The sequence below is a fragment of the Canis lupus genome, chromosome 11 (genome assembly GCF_011100685.1).
Source record: "Canis lupus familiaris isolate Mischka breed German Shepherd chromosome 11, alternate assembly UU_Cfam_GSD_1.0, whole genome shotgun sequence".
Classification (NCBI taxonomy): domain Eukaryota; kingdom Metazoa; phylum Chordata; class Mammalia; order Carnivora; family Canidae; genus Canis; species Canis lupus.
In genome coordinates this window covers 20,509,049-20,531,481 of record NC_049232.1, presented here as the reverse complement: position 1 = coordinate 20,531,481, position 22,433 = coordinate 20,509,049, and the positions used below count along the sequence as shown (strand labels likewise).

The 22,433-nt window shown below is 47.4% G+C and overlaps 1 protein-coding gene across 5 annotated transcripts in view; it reads left to right on the top strand.

Annotated features, from left to right (window-relative positions):
* P4HA2 (prolyl 4-hydroxylase subunit alpha 2) overlaps window positions 1–22,089 on the top strand; it is a 33,293-nt gene extending 11,204 nt beyond the window's left edge. For 3 of the 5 annotated variants that reach the window (XM_038552108.1, XM_038552107.1, XM_038552109.1), the window contains exons 6-16: window positions 1,936–2,073; window positions 4,737–4,976; window positions 6,420–6,613; window positions 7,357–7,533; window positions 11,322–11,392; window positions 11,629–11,728; window positions 16,549–16,602; window positions 17,152–17,217; window positions 18,959–19,027; window positions 19,364–19,460; window positions 21,622–22,089. In XM_038552108.1, the coding sequence (XP_038408036.1) occupies window positions 1,936–2,073; window positions 4,737–4,976; window positions 6,420–6,613; window positions 7,357–7,533; window positions 11,322–11,392; window positions 11,629–11,728; window positions 16,549–16,602; window positions 17,152–17,217; window positions 18,959–19,027; window positions 19,364–19,460; window positions 21,622–21,692 (1,277 nt within the window). In that variant the 3' untranslated portion in view covers window positions 21,693–22,089. Of the gene's footprint in view, window positions 1–1,935; window positions 2,074–4,736; window positions 4,977–6,419; window positions 6,614–7,356; window positions 7,534–11,321; window positions 11,393–11,628; window positions 11,729–16,548; window positions 16,603–17,042; window positions 17,103–17,151; window positions 17,218–18,958; window positions 19,028–19,363; window positions 19,461–21,621 lie in introns of all 5 variants that reach the window. The other 2 variants (XM_038552111.1, XM_038552110.1) reach the window with 2 other exon arrangements.
* Window positions 22,090–22,433: the final 344 nt, after the last annotated feature.

Sequence of the window (22,433 nt, the reverse complement as noted above, 5' to 3'; positions counted from 1 at the left end):
AAAAAAAAACAAAAAAAACTGGTCAAGTTAGTGGATGTGGGGTTTGTAAATTATCAGCAATTGTGCATATACATCTTTATGCCTTGCCTTTGATTATTTTTCTTAGTTTAAATCCCTAGAAGTGGTATTTGGAAGTCAGAGTATGAAATTTTTCAAAGTTTAACTGTGCTTAATGTCTTTGACTATGCTGGTATTTTTCTATGCTCTAACATTTTCCTCTCAGCAGGAGATGGTCAGGCAGGCATGTTTGCGGGCCCTCCTGACTCCAGCCTGGGGCTCAGTCTCCTGAACTCAGTGACTCTTCTCCCCGAGTTGGGAGTTCTGATTAACTTCAGACTAGTTGTCTCTGGCTGAGGCAGTTCAGCCCATGTGGCCAGACTGGGCTGGGCTTGGCTGGGGGCAGGGTGGCCTCTGGGGAGGGATTGGTGAGTTCAGCCAGGCTGGAACTGTGCCCAGTGAGCTCACCGCCTCCAGAAGCCATGGCTGCCTTTCCCAGCCCCCTGTCTTCCAGCCTGGGGCTGTAGCTCAGAACTGGCTGTTCTGCGGGCAGGCATTGCACTGCAGTAGAATAAGCCTGCCTTCCGGGATGACCTTCCGCTCCCTGGTCTTGCTTTCCACCACCAGCTCCCCCCCCTCCCCCCGCCCCCTCAGCCCCCGTCAACATCTGGTTCTTTTAGAAAACCTTATAATTAACAGAAGGCAGACAGGACTGGCCCAGAGAGCAATAGGTTGTTTTTACCTCCGACTTGAGATGAAGGGGGACTTGCTGACGGTGTGGCTTTTTCTGGGGGCATGTTTTCTTTTTCCTGAATTCCAGACTCTTTAGAATCCCTGACTGTGCAGCCAGGAGAAAAGCAGGATTACAGCTTCTTGGTGCCTGGGTTTGGCATGGTTTGAAGTGGGTGTTTGAGCCTGAGGTCCTGAGAGTAGGTGGCTGTGGGTGCTGCTGCCCTGAGGAAGAGGCCAGGAAAGAAGGGGCCATGGCATTCCCCTCCCAATTCTTAGTTCACAGTCAGAATTAAAACCCCTGAATCAGTTTGAGAGGGCCTGGCCTCCACCTGGAGTCCTGAGATTATAAGAGTGCATGTCTTGCTTCAGAGCCAGGGCTTGGAGTCCTCGAACAGCCTCCTTGGATATTTCTTTGGTCAGGGACTAGCCTAGGTTCCAGGCTATGGTCTTGAGCACTACATTCAGAGAGCTCATGCCTTTTGAATTCATTGCAGATTTGAGTAGTAGGAGTCCTCTTGAGAGCAAGAACAAGAGCTAGTGTGATCTCTCACGGTACCATGCTAGGGCTTGAGCAGCCCACCTCAGTGCTTGTTCTGGCCAGATGGTCCCCTAGTCCTTAATTTGGGTGGTGGAGACAGCACCAGATCCCCTCTGAGACTGTCATCATTACCTTTCTGGATGATAAGTGCCAGTGGTCAATAATGAGTGTCTAGCTAGGTTCCCTGAGTTAATCACCTCTGTCACTTGGGCTTCTTGACCTGGAATGTGGGCCGGATGGTCTGTTTTTTCTGGCCCTCTGCCCCCTGCAATGATCCTGGATCAAGGTTTTCCATGTGATTCATTTTCCATTAAGTGATCAACAGATCTTCCCTGAGTCCTTTTCAATTACCATTTCTGTCCTCTGTCCCTTCTATCTCCTCCAGATCTGACTGAGCACTTTGGAGCCAAGACTCTCAGACCTGCTAACCAGTTTGTGGGGCCATCTTTGTTCAATTCCAAATGAGTAGTACAGGCATTCCGTACAGTGAGGAGGAAGAAAGAGATCTCCATGGACTGGAGTCATCAGGGAGGGCTTCTTGGAGGAAGGGGAAACAGCCTTTGAGGGAAGGGGCAGGGAGAAACTGTCCCGTGGATACCTTTCTGATCCCAGGTGGAATTGTGCCCTTGGATCAAGGGTAACTTCCTGTTCTCACTCTCATTTGGAAGGTTTTATTGCCAACCTCTCTGTGCAGCGGCAGTTCTTCCCCACGGACGAGGACGAAATGGGAGCCGCCAAGGCCCTGATGAGACTTCAGGACACATACAAGCTGGATCCAGACACAATTTCCAAAGGGCAACTTCCAGGTACCTTAACCACCTCAGGCTTTGCCCATCCATGCATGTGTGTCTCCTATGGCGTCTGGATAGGGCTGGAGCCACTGCCATCTTGTGGTCTCTACCCTCAGGCACACCATCACTGTTGGCAGTGATGCTCTTTTGGGTTTCCAGTTGGTGCCAGGTCCGTCTTCCCCCACCCCCTACCGCCCCATGACAGCCATCTCCCCTCAGCTCCTTCCTCTTCCTCTCACACCTTCTCCTTTCTCTTCTAAGAGAAGCCCAAGGCTGCTGTTCAGGACGTCCTGGCCTCTGCCCCCAGAGCACCACTTAGATCTGCTTCTAGACCTGCTTCTGTCCCCACACCCTCTGACTTCTTTTTGACAAAGGCTGATCTCTGGATTTAGCCCTGTGTCCTGTGTGTCCTCAGTTATAAGCCTATACCCATTTCATTCTTGGCCTACCCCACTTGGCTCTTCCCCCTGAGCTCACACACACCCTGGGTTCTTATTCATCTTACAAACCCCTCCCTCAGGATCCAAGGCCCTTTGAGTCTCTGCTGTTCAATGATCTCTTGCTTAGCCTAACCTGGCTAGGCTGCTGGATAGTCATCCACATGCTCTTCACTTCCTTGCTTCCCGAGTCCTCCTGAACACGCAGAGTCTGGCCTCTTTGCCCACTTTCCAATGATCCTGCCTCTGCCAAGTCACCAGTGGCCACTCAGCTGCTAAGCCAGTGGATGAGTTTCAGGGATAATGTTCTTTAATTTTTCAGTAGTATTTGGCACCTTCATTGTTCCGGTCTTCCTGATGTTCTCTCTCCTTTGAATTCTGGGGCACTGATCTCTATTGCTTCTCTTTTTGGCTTTCTACTATCTTTTTTAAATTTATTTTTATTTATTTTTTAAACAGGCCCCTTTCTCCTCATTGCCTCAGTATGCTTACAAGAAGATATATTGGGTTTGGGGGACTGTTAGAGGCCACTAAACCCAGTGGTTCAGTTAGACCCTATTAGACTTTGGATGCTACTTGCCCATGGGGACCCCGGAGGAGGCACAAACCAGGAATCACAAAGTGTGGGAGAAAGAGGCATTGTCTGTCAGCTTGTCAAGGCCTGGAGTTCTAGTGCTGAGGAGTATGGTGAGCCAGTGGGAAGGGAAAGAGTTTATACTTCTGCCTCAGTCATGTTTGATCAAGCCAGGTCATGGAGCCAGTGAGAGAAGGCCCCTCAGGGCACCTGCAGGGTGTGTTCACCTTGTAGCTGTAGAGTGATTGTTAGGATGAGGGAGACACACTTAAGCATTGACCTTGTATGTTCAGTTAACAGACCCTTGCATGTCCTGGAGAGGCAGGGAGGGGTGGAAGGGAGTTAATCCCCAGGATTCCCTTACATAGAATTTTCCCTAAGCACCTTCTCCAGGTGAGCCCAGCCATTTCCATCACATGTATATGGATGACATCCACATCTGTGTTACCTCTCAAGGCTTATCGCCAAAGCTTCCAACCAGTGAGGGCAAATGCCTGTGGGGCATCTCTACTTGGGTGTTCTCTGGGCTCCTCAAAGGTCACATGTTCCAAACTGAAATCCTCCATTGCCTTTTGAAATGTCTACTCCCCCCTTGCCTGAGCAAAAGTACTTCCATCCATTGGCAGCCCAAGTCAGAATCCTGAGGCCTATGAATTCTACCTCCGCAAGGGGCCTGCTTTTTCATCGTTCCCTGAGGAATACACTCATGGTCCCTCTCATCTTACCCCTACCCTAAATCCTACATTTTTCCTATAGGTAGCATATTATATTTCATCCTTCTTGACTTAAGACTATCTTCAAGGTCACTTTCCAGTGTTGAGCTCATGGCAAATAACTTGTGGTCGGTCACAGGACCTGCAGAATTGATGCTCAGCAATGTCCCCGCCACCTAGTGGTCAAAGCTGGCACTGCAGTCTTGGCTCTGACCTCTCTTGGCATCTGTCCCACCATTCTTGCTCTGTTTGTGCTACCTCTTAGGTCCTTCTCATTGTTACTCTTTGTCCTATCTCTCTAGGTGGTCTGTAAGGTTCTGGCTTTAGCCACTTTCTCTACTGTTTCCTCACACTCTTGCTGGAACTGCTTGTACTCATCCATGCCTTTAGCTGCCACTTAAGTTCTGTTTTTTGTTTTTTTTTTTTTTAAGATTTTATTTATTTATTCATGAGAAACACAAAGAGAGGGTGGCAGAGACATAGGCAGAGGGAGAAGCAGGCTCCATGCAGGGAGCCCGATGTGGGACTCGATCCTGGGACTCCAGGATCACACCCTGAGCCAAAGGCAGATGTTTCACCGCTGAGCCACCCAGGCGTCCCAGTTCTGTTTTTTATATTCAACTGATTTTTCTACCTTCCAGACTCATATGGCCAGCTGCCCAGCAGACATCTCCTCTGTGGCTCACAGGACCTTCATATTCTCTTGTATACTACTATTTCTTGGGCTTCTTCACAACATGGGAGAAGGGGAGTCTGTGGCCAGGACGTTGGCTGCAAACCCCAGTCCAAGGCAGGCCCAGCCTGGTTGTGCTCACTTTGAAGTGCATGGTGTAAAGCCCTGACTCTGCTGGGATCATGCCCCCCTCCCCATGACCCAGGCTTCCTCAGTGTGGGAATCATTCTCCCTAGCCCAGAGGCTCTTTAGAGCCTGACTGTTTGCTTCTCCTGCTGCAGGAACCAAGTACCAGGCCGTGCTGAGTGTGGATGACTGCTTTGGGATGGGCCGCTCAGCCTATAATGAAGGTGACTATTACCACACAGTCTTGTGGATGGAGCAGGTACTGAAGCAGCTCGATGCTGGAGAGGAGGCCACCACATCCAAGGCCCAGGTGCTAGACTACCTGAGCTATGCTGTCTTCCAGTTGGGTGACCTGCACCGTGCCCTGGAGCTTACCCGCCGCCTGCTCTCTCTTGGTAAGGAAGTTCTAGGGGAAGGTCAGAGCCAATGCGGGGCTGGACAGAGAACTGGTCATTCTATCAGCCACAACTTGGCCCCTCTCCTGGGTTGGAGCCTGGCCAGTGACTAATGCCTTACTGCTTTCAGGCCCATTCTAGCTGCCAGTTAGCTCTTTATTTGCCTCATTTCTGGCCTTAACCCTTGCCCAGTTGCTTATGGATACACTCTGACCTGTGGCTCTGCACACTCCCTTTTAAAATAGGAATCCAGTGCTGCAGTGCATCTGCCGCTCTGCAGGGTGAGCCTTCACATTGTCAGAAGGAGCTCAGAAGGCAAGTTGTGCTACAGAATGACTGCAGTGACCATGGCCTGACCCCTTAGAGGTCTGAGGTCTTCCTGGGAACTTGCTATAGCATTAGTATTTTAAGTGTCTTGTGGTGTTGGACTGAAGTAGATTAAAAGCACTGTGTCTTTATTCAATTTTTTTTAAAGATTTTATTTATTAATGAGAGACAGAGAGAGAGAGAGAGAGGCAGAAGGAGAAGCAGGCTTCATGCAGGGAGCCTGACGTGGGACTCGATCCCAGGTCTCCAGGATCGTGCCCTGGGCTGCAGGTGGCGCTAAACCGCCGAGCCGCCCAGACTGCCCAGCACTGTGTCTTTAAAACCTATCTGTCCTATCCACCTCTTACTAATATATGGGATTGTCATAATCTGGAATTTCACAGATTAGCAAAGACTTTCTTTTGCTGTTGCTTTTCACAGGACTTGAGTCTGATATGATGCCAGCTACCATAAAAGTGTCCTGCAAGACTGATATGGGAAGAGAGCTTTGTAGATGCTATCATGTTAGTAAGAGCCATGTCCTGGGAGTCAGGACGCCTAGCTTCCTGTTCAGTATAACCTTAACCTAAATCTATTAATATCTTTGAGCCTTGGTTTCCTCATCTATGGAGTGGCACAGTAATCCTGCCAAGCTTGCTCCTTTGTGTTGGGAGGCCCACACAATGAAGCTATGGCATTGTCACGTGGCTGTTCTTTTTGCCAGAATTTCAGCCTGCCTTCTCATTGTGGCCAGCATATGATGTGGTCACCAGTAATGGATGTACTCTCGGGGATGGATGAACTGACTCACAGCCAAGTGTGGAGGAGGCGGCAGGAGTCTGGGTGCTTTTCTCAACCTGTGCCCTTGGGCCCTCCAGGGAGGTCTGAGAGGAGAGCCCCCTGTGCGGCTGGCTAAGCAACCCCCTCTGTTGTTCCCTTCCCATCTCTGACAGAGTGGGGAGACCCATATTGGCTTTTCTGCTCTGACCGGTGAGCCCTGGTTAGGTGCCGTGGAAAGCAAAATGCTGTGTGCAAATGAGCTGCTGGGAGAGAAAACCACTTACAGAGTAATGTCTTTAAATGACCTAACAGATGTTTGTGGTTTCCTTTCCCTTCTTGTTCTCTGCTCTTTCTAAGACCCAAGCCATGAACGAGCTGGAGGGAATCTGCGGTACTTTGAACGGTTGCTGGAGGAAGAAAGAGAAAAAATGTTATTAAATCAGACAGAAGCTGGACTGGCCACGCAGGAAAGCATCTATGAGAGGCCTGTGGACTACCTGCCTGAGAGGGATGTTTATGAGAGCCTCTGTCGTGGGGAGGGTGTCAAACTGGTGAGACACATGGCCAGGTCCCACATATGGACCTAGACTTTGGCTCTGGATGGACAGATTTGGGGAGGATGTTTCTCCAGTTCTTTGTAGTGTCTGGTGAGACTGATGGGTGGGTGTTTTCTGAGGTGTAGGATGGTATATTGCTCCCCTGATGTCCCAGGCAGAGTTCAGATCCTCTAAGTTATTTCTGAGTTCCTCTCCCTACCCCAACATGCCTACCTTCTGATCAACTCCTGCTGTGAGGAAAACCATGGGTGTGGATGTGCCCCATGGGAAACTGTGGTCTCTGGTTAAGACGCAGACCTAACGGCTTAGTCTTAGTCTCTGGTGTCACTGAGTTTTGAAAGTCCTGGGATCCTAGTGCTTCCTCAGGAGGCTCAGGTATGAGATGATTTCTGGGCCTTGTCCCTGCATATCTACATTCCTCCCAGTGGCTTCTCTACCTAGAATGGCCTCTCTCATGCCTCAGCCCTTCTGACTTACTCATATCTCTGTGAGAAGGATCAGGGATTATCCTGTGCCACAGGACCTTGCAAGAGAGAAAACATGACATGATTTATAGGGTATCATTTCTCTCATTCAAGCTGAAAGGCTTTTGTTTCTATCTGTGGTGGGGCAGGAGGGACAGCTGCTGGACATGGGGTGTGAGACCTATACCTGCAGCCAGCCAGCCAGCCAGCCAGCCTGGGACCCAGGATTAGGACTCACTATGCTCAGAGCCTATTGCTGTGTATGCTCCCTAGACTCCCCGGAGGCAGAAGAGGCTTTTCTGTAGGTACCACCATGGCAACAGGACACCACAGCTGCTCATCGCCCCCTTCAAAGAGGAGGATGAGTGGGACAGCCCGCATATCGTCAGGTATTATGATGTCATGTCTGATGAGGAAATCGAGAGGATCAAGGAGATCGCGAAACCCAAAGTAGGTATCTCTGCAGTTCCTTCCTGGGTGCCTAATCCCTTGTATCATGGGGTGTATCATAGGGTGGTTTGTTTGCTTACTCTTCTGGCCTTTGCTGATACCTAGCACAAGTCTGCTGTCTAGGTGCTCTGGTACTGCAGACTCAGTATGACTTTCTGGGTTCATGGTCCAGTGGCAAGGAAAACTGAAGAAACCAATGTGGACAGCCAAGTGCTATGACAGAAGGACTCCTTGGGAGCAGGGCCTGTCCACAGCAGGAAGTGTCAGCTCACCTGGTGGGGACTGGTGTGTGAGTGAGTTTTGGGGGAACTGCCATAGATGCTGCCAGCCTGGGTCATATGGAGGTCCCAGTTAGTACTGTGAAGAAGTGATTGACTTGGAGGAAGAACAGTATGCAGTCTTCTCATTCACAAGCATTCTAGGTCTCTCCATTTATTTATATCTTGTAAACTTTTTCATAAATGCCTAGTACATTTCTTGTTAAGTTTATTCCTAGGTATGTTTTTTGTTGTTTTTTTAATTACCATATTTTTACTGGTTGTGTTGTATTAGTTTACTATTATATATTGAAGTATTAATTATAAAATATATTTTATAGTCACAGCTAATGTTTTTTTTTTTTTAATTTTATTTATTTATTCATGAGAGACACAGAGAGAGAGAGAAAGGCAGAGACACAGGCAGAGGGAGGAGCAGGTTCCATGCAGGGAGCCTGACGTGGGACTCGATCCAGGGACTCCAGGATCACACCCTGGGCCAAAGGCAGCGCTAAACCACTGAGCCACCTAGGGATCCCCCACAGCTAATGTTTATTGAGGTTTTTTTTTTTTTGAATTAATTTTTTTGAGAGCACATGTGATTGAATGTGGTGGGGGGAGGTTAGAGGGAAAGAATCTCAAACTCCCGCTGAGCGCGGAGCCTTCTCAGGGCTCCTTCTCACAACCCTGAGATCATGACCTGAGCTGAAATCAAGAGTTGGATGCTTAACCGACTGAGCCACCCTGCTGCCCCTGTGTTCCTGAATTCTTAGGTGTGACAGGCCCTATTCTAAGTGCTTAACATATATTAAGTATCATATCTGTTAAGCACACTGTGTTGTGTCACTGTCTTCATTTTACCCACAAGCAAACAGATCTGTGAAGATTGCTGCCACTTGTTCAACTCACTTTTCCTCTTTTGATTTTTAGCTGATTCTCTTGGGTTGTTCAGACATGATCATCAGCTACAAATAAGGAAAATTTTGTTTTCTCCTTCCTAATCATTATAGTTCCATTGTTTTTATCATCTTGTTGAACTGCTCAGAACTCCTTGAGCATTGTTAACTGTTGGCATCCTGGTCTTGTTTCTGAATTTCCTGGGGATTCCTCTGTTATTTCACTGCTAAGTATGCAGTTGGCTGTTTGTTTTGTACGTACGTCATCAGGCTATAAAATTATTTTTGTATTTCTGGTTCATGGAAGATTTGTTCACATTTGACGTCATTTAAAGAGAACCAGTTCCTGCCATGTGCACACCCTTTTCCTATCTCTGGTGATTACAGGGCGGCGGGGGGGCGGGGGGGGAGGGGGAGATTTAGCTGGATCCCCTATTACTCTGCTTCTAATAGACTTGTAGTAGCAAGAGGTCCTACACTCGTGGGGAGATGGAAAATAGGTTCCTATCCTGGCCTCTGCACCTCATCCTGAAGTGACCTTGGCTTGAGGTACAAGGACATCTAGTGCCCAGAATCAATCATTGAGGTTGCTGAGGGATGGTCTAGCCAAAGTGTGTGGAGAATGGGGACCCAGACCCACCCTTTCCACTCCCTGGGTCAGCTGCAAAGTCCTCCAAGGAAGAAAACTGTTTCCCTGGTTGTCAGGCGAGAGAGATTGTTATGCCAGGACCTTTTGAGAGATTCCTCACTTGTCCCTCAGGCCAAGGCACTGAAACATTTCTGTGTGTGTATTCATGTGGGGTTTGTGTGTGCATATGTGTGTGGCAGGGGCAGTGTGGGGAGAGTGTTGGGAGAACTTGTCTTTGAATTGAAGCCATGACATGAGCCACTACAAGCTGACCTCTCCTTTCTGGAGCCTGTGAGGGACACATGCTATTCTGGCTTTGAGGTAGGGCCCATGAGCTTACCTTAGTCTGCAGGGAATGCCTGGCAGCTGCTTTTTTAGGTCCTTGGCCTGCTTTCAGAATAGCTCTGCCTGTCTCTGGGAGCAGAACACAGCTTCCCCACAGCCTCCTTGTGGATGTCAAGCCAGTGTTGAGACTCCGATATTTGGAGGGGGTTTGGCTGCAGCTGCACTTGTCATCAGGAGGAATCGTACACAGGAGCTTGGGGAAGCCCTCTGCCCTCGGCACACTGTTGGGTTGCCCAGAAATTGCTGCAGTAGCGCAGCATCCTGGTTACGGGATCTCCTGGCCAATCTTCTGATCCAGCCACACCTCTCCATCCCTTCTACCATCAACTCTTGCCTTGATCTCTGCTTGAGCTCCTCGCTGGCTGCCTTGTTACCACTTTTGCCCTACGTTACTCAGCTTTCCCAGAGGTGTCCACATTCTGATTGTGAGTGTGCCTTACCTGCCTTCTCTGTTTGTTATTTGCCACAAAGTTGCTTCCAGGCCCAGTCCCCACTTGCCTCTTTGGCCTATTCTCATCTCTTTCCTCTAACATCTAATCCACAGTCATGGTATCACACACCCACTTTCATCCCTGGGCCTCAGCATTGCTGTTCCTTCCCTGTTCCTGTCATGTTCCCCTACTTGGCTAACTCCTGCTTACCCGGCACGTATTTCAGCTAGGTGATCTCCCCCTGACCATTCCTGAGTATAGTATAGACTGAGCTCCTGCAGACATTAAACTGACTCCATTTGCCGCTCTCTTCATGTTGGGCTGCAGTTGGGCAGCTAGTTTTCTGCCTTCCCCACTTGACGGAATTGCACGAGGACAGGGCCCATGTCTTGGTCACCCGGTGTAGTACCGGCCACGTAGTAGGTGCTCATTAAGTATTTATGGAAATTAAGGGGAAGTGCTGTAGGGGTGGGGGTATCTGGGTCTTTGGTTCCACCCATGTGAGGTCATTAGGACAGTACACAGCTGAATCATGGCAGAGATGGCTTTGAGTATCAAGTGCTTCCTGGGAGCATCACTGTACCTGTCTGTGGAGATTCAGAGCCTCTGAGGTAGGTTAGGGGTGTTGGTGGATGTGTGTACATTAGCATACATGTGAGATAAGTGGCTTCCAGGCAGCAGGTCACATATTTCAGCCTGTATGATCCTTTCTAGATTCTACCATCTGATCTTGTGAGGCTGCTGAGTAGAAAGTGTGCCTCCCTTCTTTGCTCTTCACAGCGGTGGAAGCCCAGTGGGAGGTGCTGCAGCAGGATCATAGTTTCTTGGCAGAGAAGGTCGCTGTGGTTCAAAAGGACCAGGTCAAGCAAAGGTGGTGCTCAGGCAGGGGCGGTATGTATGCCTGGTGAGAAGGCAATCTGTCCAGGCAGATGGGTGAATGGACAAAGGAGAGTCCATAGGCATAATTCTACAGACAGCACAGACCTGGGTGGGAGCAGGGCTCGGCAGTGACTGAGCATGGCAATGGCCAGGGTCTCACAGCAGAACAGGAATGTGGAGGCCTCAGACTATTGCTTTTCCCTGGCTTGCAGGATCATGGTGCCTTGTCTAGGGCCACTGCCTGAAAAACTTGTTTTCCCAGTTGGTCTGAATGGCAGATCTGGTCCCGGTCTCTCTAGGAAAACACTCAAGGCAAAGAAAGATAAGTCTGCCCTTTCTTCCTGCCTTCCAGCTTGCACGAGCCACTGTCCGTGATCCCAAGACAGGCGTCCTCACTGTTGCCAGCTACAGAGTTTCCAAAAGGTTAGCAGAGGTGATGGTGGGGGTGGGGTGGGGTGGGGGATGATGGCTGCTCAAACCCTATCTACAGGGCTTTCTAGTTTCTACTGAAGGGAGCTTGGCTTGGCTTGTTCTACTTGCTGGTATTTCCCTACTTAGAATACACACCTGTGTTGCCTGGTAGTCCTGGCCCTGACTCTAGGGGGAGAGTGTAAGACCTCATCTAAGCTACCTTCTCCACTTTCCTTTTCTTGGCTTAGCTCGTGGCTGGAGGAAGATGATGACCCTGTTGTGGCTCGAGTGAATCTTCGGATGCAGCACATCACAGGACTGACAGTAAAGACTGCAGAACTGCTGCAGGTACGCCTGGCCCCTATAGTTGGGAAGTGGGAACATTTCTGGGCAGATGGTCTCCCAGGGTGCCCCAAGCCAGGCGTTGGGGAGCTTTCCCAGTGAACTATGTGACTGCACAGTGCTGTGAATATGGAGTGACCTCACACGGGGAAGCCAGAATTAAGCATGCCTACTGTCATTCCATCAGTTATCATTCAACAGATATTGGTTGTCTTCTGTGTGCTGAGTATCATACTAGGAGCTAGGGTTCAGTGGTGGGCATGGCAGACCCATTTGTCTCTCTTGACTATGGAAGCTGAAATCCTGAGTTGTTTTAGAGACACTGCTAAGAGAGTTATAAATATCTGCAAAGGTCATAGTTCTGATGCCTATGGTTCATACGCACTTAGAGGTAAATAAAGGGTTCTGTGATCCATTGGTAGAAAAAGTGAGGTCTGAAGAGGCTGATGAGAGTGAGGAGCTTTTTTCAAAGTAGCCCCTTTGGAACCCTGGCTTTCTGCCTTTATTTCAAAGGTGATTGTGAAGACATGGCAGCTGGGTAGAGCTCCTAATAATGTATCCTCTGGTATATATTGAGTTCAAATCAGTTTTGGGGGCAGCGCCTGTGGCCCAGCGATTTAGCGCCACCTTCGGCCCAGGGTGTGATCCTGGAGACCCGGGATTGAGTCCCATGTCAGGCTCCCTGCATGGAGCCTGCTTCTCCTTCTGCCTGTGTCTCTGCCTCTCTCTCTCTCTCTCTCTCTCTCTCTCTCTCTCTCATGAATAAATAAATCTTAAAAAAAAAAATCAGTTTTGGCCATGCTCCCTTCTGAACATTGGAACATCTGGGTTCTGTTGTAAAGTGTTGACCTGAGACACCTCCAGAGAAGTTTCACTGGCATTTCTTTTTCTTTCTTTTCTTTCTTTTTTCTTTCTTTCTTTCTTTCTTTCTTTCTTTCTTTCTTTCTTTCTTTCTTTCTTTCTTTCTTTCTTTCTTTCCTTTTCTTTTCTTTTCTTTTCTTTTCTTTCTTTTTGGCATTTCTTTTAAAATATTTATTTATTGAGAGAGACTGTGCAGGTATGTGTACAAGCAGGGAGAGGGGCAGAGGCAGAGGGAGAGAGAATCTCAAGCAGACTCCGTGCTAAGCACAGAGCGTGACATGGGGCTTGATCTCATGACCCTGAGATCGTGACCTGAGCCGAAATCGAGAATTGGGTCCTTAATCGACTGAGCCACACAGGCACCACAAACTTAATTTAATTTTAAAGTAGTTCTATAAACAAGTACATCGAAGGGAGCTTTTGCCACATCTCCCACTTGCACCATTTCAAGAGCAGTAGAGATTCTCACTGCACTAAGTTCATTTCTGTTGGCATTGTTGTGATTCATATCTTCATGGAGCATATCTGTTGTTGTTAACACATCTGCCACTCTCAGAGCCAGTGTTAGGACTCTCATGGCCACCATGGAGGACAGCATTCTGCTTGATTGGCTAATTCCATACTCTGGACCAATGGGCTGAGAAGACTAGATGGGATCTATGCCCCTGTTGCCATCTTGGCTGGCTCCCGGGCTATACCCTCTGTACCCTATCTCACATGCAGCTGAGAAGGCAGTATAAAACTTGGACTAGCTTCTCTGCCACAACCCTGGCTCCATCTTGTTTGGCTCATCATGTTGTAGGTCAGTAATGAGTGGGATCTGAATGCCAGGACTCCCTGTGGAGGGACTCTTAAAATCAAGGCTCTTCTGGAAGACCCAGACTATAGCTGTCTAGGGGCTGAAACCCTATTTTTGTTTGCCTTCTTCTTCGAACTATTTTGGCATTTCCTTTGCCAGCCAACAGTGTTGAAAGCTTTGACCTGACCCTACATGGTCTGGGGGACAGGAACCTGGGTGTCAGCACCTTCTTCTAAGTGCTTATTTGTTGTGGATTGGTTGAAGTATAGTCAGTGCCTAGGCACTAGCAAGAGCCTGTACTCCATGGTCCCTCAGAATGTTAGGGATCTGGAAAGGAGTTGGTTCTTCTGCTCCCTGTTGACACTCTTTCATCTGAAGTTGATGTGTTTGCACTAGATCATTTGGGAAAAAAAAGAGCAATTGAGGGTTTCTTATGAATTGGATGAAGGCTTATCTGATGCTACACTGAAGGAATTCTCTAAGATTGAGGGCACTTCTGATTGGATGTCTCAGCCTTTCTAAAAGAGTAATTTCTGACCATTGTTTTTGGTCTTCACTCTGATCTCAGTATCATAAATTACCCATTTTTCAAATGACTGGCTCTTCTAATTTCGTAACAACACATCTAAAGATTCAAATGAATGCTTCCTCACAGGAATCAGTTTTCTTGTGGGAGGAGGGGGTGGGGGATTTATTTATTTATAAATTTAAATTCAGTTAATTAGCATATAGTATATTACTAGTTTCAGAGGCAGAGTTCAGTGATTCATCAGTTGTATAAAACATCCAGTGCTCATTACATTACATGCCCTCCTTAATGCCTATCACCCAGTTATCCTATTCCCCCCACCTCCTTTCCAGCCACCCTCAGTTTGTTTCCTAGAGTTAAGAGTCTCTTATGGTTTGTCTCCCTCTCTGATTTCGTTTTATTTTTCTCTTCCCTTACCCTATGCTCCTCTGTCTTGTTTCTTAAATTCTGCATATGAATGAAATCATATGATAATTTTTTTTCTCTGGATAGACTTATTTTGTTTAACATAATATCAGTTCCATCCATGTCATTGCAAATGGCAAGATTTCTTTTTTTAAAATGGCTGAGTAATATTTCATTGTGTGTGTGTGTGTGTGTGTATGTATATATATTCCTTATCCATTCATCTGTCAATGGACATCTGGGTTCTTTGCATAGTTTGGGTTTTGTGGACATTGCTGCTAGAAACATTGGTGCAACTGCCCCTTCAGATCACTACATTTGTGTCTTTGGGGTAAATACTAGTAGTGCCATTGCTGGGTTGTAGGGTAGCTCTATTTTCAACTTTTTGAGGAACTTCCATATGGTTTTCCAGCGTGGCTGTACCACCTTGCATTGTCAGCAGGAGTATAAGAGGGTTTCCCTTTCTCCACATCTTCTCCAACACCTATCATTTCCTGACTTGTTAATTTTAGCCAAGGAATCAGGTTTGATGGATAGTTGCTTGTTATTAAAGTTCTGAGTTTGCCCAGATGGTGAAGCTGATTGCAAATCCAGAAGCTCCTATGACACTTGCATTCTTTGCGGACAATAAATAGTATAGACACAATAGTATCAGCAGACGATCAAATGTGATTCCCAAAACTAAAAAGATGAACCTGCTATAGCAATGCAGCTTCTTTCTCTCCGAGGGATCTACAAGTTTAAAGCATCCCATCCCACAAATGGGAATATTAGAAAGTACAGCCATACCCTGTAGTTCCAGCAGTAAGCGGTGATCAAATTTTGCATAGTGCATTGGCATGATAATTCCAGTCATGTTTAAAATTTTCTTCCAAGTTTTCAACAACGGGACCCAAAGAAAGTGTTTGCAATATCACTTTATCAACTGCTGTAGCACTTCCCTCCTTAGATATACGTTCAGCCTTAAGGCCACCTGTTGAACCTGGCCACTTCACACTGTTGATAGAATTTCCAGGTATTTTTGGTGTAGGAATCTTGAAGGCTAAAGCAGCCCATGATAGTATATTTTCATCCACTGATTCTTCATATCAAAATTTTAAATTATGTGGACACTGAAAATCATGCTTTCCAAATTCTGCACTACATCACATTTGATGCATATTGCTTTCTTTTTAAAGAGGAGGATTTTCTTTCTTGTAAAGTACCCCCTCCCTCTCTCTCCCTCATGTCTATAGGTCTTCATTATTTCCAGTTTTACAAAATCTCACATCTGACTCTTGGAATCGCCAAAAAGGATATGCAAAACATACCAACTTCCTGAAGACTAATAGCTGAGCCCCAGAGGTTTTTAGGGCTTCAGAAAGAAACAGTAGCCAGATGTTCCCAGATGGACATTGGTGGTATCACTTTATCTGTCAGCTTCCATGTCAAATTCTGTACTTCATCTTGAATTTTGTCTCATTCTGACCACTGTGGCTAGAATAACCATTTGTGACTTAAGACTTAGATTGTGCTGATAAACTGCTCAGTCAGGTGTTTATAGTTTATAATCTAATCAATGACAATCTGGTAGTTGCTGAAGCTAAGATGGCTCAGGTGCTGCTTCAGGTCCAGGCTCCCACTGGGACCACTGTCGGCTGTCTGTCCTGCTGTTTCACTTGGATGCAGAACTGCTCTATGCGGTGAGCCACTGTGAAAGGGAGTGGGATATATTTTCCCTGCTCAGTTTCACCAGGAACAGTAACCAGGGCACAGTGACACAGGTGGCAGGAGCAGTGTCAGGTACTGAGGAGCTCCCAAACTAGCATAAGAAAAAAGTTCCTGTCTTGGGTTTGTTGTCTTTCCTCTGGATTACCTTCCTATTGTCTTGCAAACACGTAGGCCACGCCCTGCCTTTAGGAAAGCTCTCTCTCCTGCCATCTGAGTGTCCCTAAAGGGCTGGAGTTTCTCCACAGTGGCTGTCTGCAGGTTCCCCATCTTGTGTTTGGGAAACCCCATTTATGCTGTGGCCTTACTCTTGGACATGGCTGTAGGTACATTTGAACCATTTGGTCTGCCTGTGCTGGCAGGGCATAGTTACCATCCACCTTAGAGAAGATGCACTTGGGGGTTCTGGTTATTAAGGGGTACAGTGTTTTCTGTTGTTGTGGGGAGATAGTCTTCCTGGGGAGATGGGCTGCTTCAGGACTGTTCATCCTGCTGACAAGGTCTGATGCTGTTCTTTCCCACCAGGTTGCTAATTATGGAATGGGAGGACAATATGAGCCACATTTTGACTTCTCTAGGGTAAGGCCCAAACCATGGCTACTTCTAGAGGGCGCTGCTCCAGCTGTTTTGAAAAAGCTGGAGCTTCTCTGAGTACTTCAGTCTCTATACTAGGCACCCCCCCCCCCCCCCCCCGCCCGCAAACCTTACCAGGACCAACTCTTTGATACTGGAAAAGTCTAAGGGGCACAGGAAGTCTGGGGCCTGTGGAACCCAGTGCACCCTGGCTATTTCCCTGTAAAGCATAGGACCTCATTAGGTCTTTGTGAAAGCTGTTCCTGGTTCCTGCCCCCCCTTTCCCTGTACCCTGGCCAGGGTTTCCTTTGCAGCCGTGGCCCATGGTCCAGGCTGATGTATGGAATACATGCTTATTGCCTTCCCTTGACCCTTTTGGCCCCAGTCTTGTGAGTTGGGGGGTGGAATTATCTGCAAATGTGGGTGAAAGTTGTTATTTGTTGCAGCGACCTTTTGACAGCGGCCTCAAAACGGAAGGGAATAGGTTAGCGACGTTTCTTAACTATGTAAGTACTGGGGCCAGGTCCACCTGTTCATTCTCACTTAATTTTATAGAAAAATGAGCAAGATGCTTTCAAGCGTTTAGGGACGGGGAATCGTGTGGCCACGTTCTTAAACTACGTGAGTATGATGCATGCAATAATAAATGGGCCTTCGGGGAACCTGGGCCAGAGTGCTATATTAGATCCACTCCTGTCAGGGCTGACACCATCAGCTGTTGCTCCATGGCTGGGCCCCTCTGGCCCTCAGCACTCTTCTTGGCTGGAGTAGGGAGTTGACACAGATGTTCCCATCTGTGTGCTTACCCACACCCCTGACTTTCATATCCCTGGCTCCTTTTGATGGGCCCAGTGCTAGTCAGGATTTTTGGGGTGAGTGCCCTGGAGAGTCCCCTCCTTGGAGGAAGAGTGAGGAGGCTGCCATGAGGCCCTTTTAAATGAAAGCTCCCTGTGTTTTCCCAGAGCTTGGTGGCCTGCCTCTCAGCTGCTGCCTATCCTCCAGCCACAGGCCATTGGGTTTACATCCTATATGAGGAGCAATTTGCTTTCCCCTCTGCTTAGCCCATTCTAAATTGGCATACAAACTGTTAGGTAACTTAGAGACAGCAGCCCATGGCCATCTTTTCCTTTGGTGTCTTGTTTAAGTTAAGATTTATGTCCATGCTAGTGAGCAGGACATGTGGGGTCTTTCGTGGGGTTTACAGCCTAACATGAGGGACTTGCTTTAACCATAGGGCCAGTAATTCATTTAGTTAGCATAGTGACAAATGCCTTGAAAAAGTGGCTCAGGGTTGAGATTCGGAGAAGGCCTCCCTGGGGAGTAATATGTTGGTGGAGACTTGAAGGTTGAATGGAAATTTGTTGGTGGAACATGCTTTCTGGCAGAGAGGAGAATGTGTGGAGACCTGGAAGAGGGAAGGAGATGGGGATGTTGGAAAAATGGAAGAAGACTGGTGTGACTCAGAGGTAGTAATTGAGACGAGAGCGGGTGGAGAGAGAGAGGCTGCTGAGACAGACGGGGGCTTTGGGTTCTAGAAAAGAGCCTGGATTTGATCCCCAGGGCTGTGAGAAGCCATCAAAGGTTTTCATCTTATTCGTTTACCATATGTCTGTTGAGTGCTCTTTAGTCTGTCTGGCATGCAACCTGTGGAAATATTTTTAAAACTCCACGTTTTATTACATTATAGACAAAAAACTTGAAGACAGCCAGCTGAGACAGAAGTGGTGCCTGGGGCATGAGTTGAGGCACGCTTTGTGGGCATAAATGTAGCCTCCCTTCCATGGAACTTGTGTTCCACTTAGTTTGAGGCCTCACTGGGAGAAAGCAGGACCTGTGGAGCCTTCTCTGTCTGCTCACCTGGCTGGCCCCGGGGAGAACTGCTGTTCTGGGAAGGTGAGGGTGGCACTAGAACCAGAGAAACAAAGCCCACAGTGGGGGCTACAGATGGTGTTGGGAGCAGCAGGGAGCTTTAGGGTAGAGCTTCTCAAAGGGCAGAGTGCCTTAGGTATGGCGCAGGCTGGATGGGGATTCAAGAGCAGGCATCAGTCCGGCATTTTCCGTGTACAGTCTCAGATTGTTCCCATCTGAGGATGGCCAGGATATGGGTCTTCCCCAGGGCTACGGCTCTCAAGCACCCCTGGCATGGGACTATCCCAATAAAACCGCATAGATTAAGCAGGGTTTAGGAGGGTTAGGGTATGGGATGAGCTTTTCTTGGGGGGAGGGCCAGCTGTGGACCAGAGCCTTCAAGTGGTGTCACTCCTGCTCAGAGAAAGGTAATCTGCATACTTGGGTCCTTTGTGGCTCACTTGCTCTGAGAACTTTGAGTACAAGGGCCAAGCTCTCTGCCTTATATTCTCAGATGAGTGATGTAGAAGCTGGTGGTGCCACTGTTTTTCCTGATCTGGGGGCTGCAATTTGGCCTAAGAAGGTAAGTTCTAGTTTTTGTGGGTCACAGTTTGGAGCATAGCTCAGACCTTGTTCATGTCTCTCAGTTCCATTCCCTGGCCTGCTTGATTCTTATTGTGAGGGGCTTTATCCCCTTCCTGCTTGAGCTCTGACTTTTTGGCTTTAGTGTCCATCTGGGGAGATGGTGTGGGAAGGGAAGTCCTTTGGGAGAAGCTTGGTTATTAAATATCCTCCCCACCATGAAGGGTGGATACTTCTGTATTGTTGGAATCCCAGAGTCCTGTCCCTTTGTACATGGGAAAGTGAGAGTGTTTCTGCTTAGGGAGGTGTTATCTGATGGGCTGTCTTTTTTTCCTAGGGTACAGCTGTATTCTGGTACAACCTTCTGCGGAGTGGGGAAGGTGACTACCGTACAAGACACGCTGCCTGTCCTGTGCTTGTGGGCTGCAAGTGGGGTAAGTGGATTAGCCTGGGCACTTTTGGTCAGACTGATTTGGGAGATACCTGCTGCTGTATTTTCACAGTGCCAAGATGTCTTCCTTTTTGAGTTTTTCGTTTTTTTCCTGCTAACTGGTTGTTTCATCCAGCCATGTAGCTGTCCACAAAACTGATTCTGTGCCAGGACGCTGGTTGGAAATATTCTCAGAGATGCCCACAAGAGCTGAGGAGGCTACAAGGAGGAGAATAGCTACATAAGCATTGCTTATGGCCCAGGATGGCTCCCAGAAGAGTAGACTCTGGTAGGGGTTCTGAGGGAGCAGTGGGAGAGAAATGGAGTCAGAATGGGGAAGAGGTCTCCTAGTCAAGCAAGGCCCACATGGAACCAGCATGTTGGGTTCGGGGACCAGCTGCCTTTGTCATTTACGTAAGGGGAGGACTATGGTACAGGGGCCTGGAGATGAGGCTCGAGGCTGGGACCAGACCATGGAGGCTGAAATTAGAGCTTTGAGCTTTGTTCTGAAAGCAGCTGTGGTGAGTGAGGGGGAGGCTTGAACCAGGATGATAGAAGTGATTGCAGAAAGGAGTTTATACCCTCATGGAGAGTTTTGGGGATAATAGTGGTAGGTTCACAGAAAATTAAGCATTTAGAATCTAAATGAAGCAAATGCTGACTTTAGGGAAAAGAAAGAATCGTACAAGAAATGTCCGTGTACACTATTAGGTGGCTCAGGCATGAGCAACATTTATGTGATATGATAATGTAAGCAGTTAATGATTATTTATTTATTTTTAAAGTTATTTATTTATTTATTCATGAGAGAGAGAGAGAGATAGGCAGGTACAGAGACACAGGCAGAGGAAGAAGCAGGCTCCATGCAGGGAGCCCGACATGGGACTGGATCCCGGGTCTCCAGGATCACGACCTGGGCTGAAGGTGGCGCTAAACCGCTGAGCCACCCGGGCTGCCCAATTAATGATAATGTAATTAAAATTTGTGATTTAATTCTGTTGGGGAGATAGAAGATGTAATGTGTCTTAGGGGTAGTATAGAAGAATTCCAAAATTGAAAGTCAAGAGATAGCAGTATCAGCATGTTATTTAGAAATATGTGGTTATAAAAAAAAAAAGAAATATGTGGTTGAATGTCAAAAGAAACAACTAAAGGAGTTGAGTGTCCTCTAGAAGTGGGGTTTGGCAGCGGGAAGGGGTGGGTGGGTAGGAGATTGCTGTTTATCACTATAAGCTTTGTAGACAGTTTAATTTTTTTCAACTAAATACATTTATAGGGATCCCTGGGTGGCGCAGCGGTTTGGCGCCTGCCTTTGGCTCAGGGCGCGATCCTGGAGACCCGGGATCGAATCCCACGTCGGGCTCCCGGTGCATGGAGCCTGCTTCTCCCTCTGCCTGTGTCTCTGCCTCTCTCTCTCTGTGTGTGTGTAACTATCATAAATTTAAAAAAAAATTTAAAAAGAAATACATTTATATTTTAAAAGCTCTATGGCTTCAGTAGTGCATTATTTATCATGCTAAGAGTCTGTGTTAAGGAATGAAATAATGGTTCCTGTAGATTTGAGGCACAGCTTTAGGTGACTGACTGCTAGGACTGGCTCTGCTGCTCTCTTACCCACAGCACACAGACCAGATCTGCTGACCCACAGGTCTTGAGGTTGACATCCAGGCCCTCCACAGTCCTGACAGACTTCCTCATCCTTAGCTTCTATATCTTAGTTCTTTATCAATAATATCAAGCTGCTTGGGGTCCTTCATACACATCACGGTTATTCATGTCTTGATGTCTTTCTCATCCTCTTCCCACTTCCTGGACTCCCTTGATACATGAATCATCTGGTAATCCATCTTCTTCCCTGGATAACTCCTATTCAGCACCATGTCCCAGCCTGGAGTCTCCTCTTCCCTCACATGATTAGGTGTCCTTTGGTTCAGTTTCCATGGCAATGTACACATATTTATCTTTTTTCATGGGCAGACCTTTGAACAGTTATCTATTTATACATAGGTTTTCCTTACCAGCTCATGAGCAACTTGAGGTTTGAGACCATATCTTACTCAAGTTTGAGTCCCAGGGCCCAGTGCAGGATTCATCATGGAGGAGTCATTCATTTTGGCTGCTAAACTAACCAACAGGATTGTAACATACTTTCTTTCTGTTCACAGTCTCCAATAAGTGGTTCCATGAACGAGGACAGGAATTCTTGAGGCCATGTGGATCAACAGAAGTTGACTGACTTCCTTTTCTGCCCTTCCCGGCCCCACAGCCCATGTCGTCCTCAAGTTCCACATGACAGACACCTTTGTATTTTCCAGGCCCTGTCACTCAGGTCTTTGTTGGAGTGAATGTTTGTCTGGAGCAAAGGGAGAGCCGACTGGGGAGGGTCCTGGGTGACCTGGGTCCCGACCTCTCTGGTCAGCCTGTGCCACCTCTGGCCACCTTGGGTCAGAGTGGCTGCAGCAGAGTAAGGCTGTCTAGCACCTAGCAAGGTGCCTTTGTACCTCAGATGTTTTAGGTGTGAGGTGTTTCAGTGAACCAAAGTTCTGATACCTTGTTTACATGTTTGTTTTTATGGCATTTCTATCAATGTGGCTTTAACCAAAAAATAAAATGTCCCTGCCGGAAGCCTTAAAGAGCCTTATTCGGAGTATTTTTTAAATATGGGGGAACTTATACCAAGTTCGCTATTTCTTTCCTATGCATCTCCTCTGTAGAGGCAGAATCTGGGTAGTGAATACTTTAGTGGCAAAATCCTTGACCTTGGGTTCTAGATGTGGTTTCAACACTTATATTTCTAAGCTTCAGTATCCTTTCTGGAAAGTGAGGGAAATAGTCTCACCTTGCCTTTTAGAGAATATAGTGATCGTGTATATTCATGACTATTTTGCTGTTAGAATTTGAAATATTTTTTTTTGAAATTTCTTAAAAATTTTAAGATACACACAGAACTGTTTATGAAACGTAAATATACAATGTA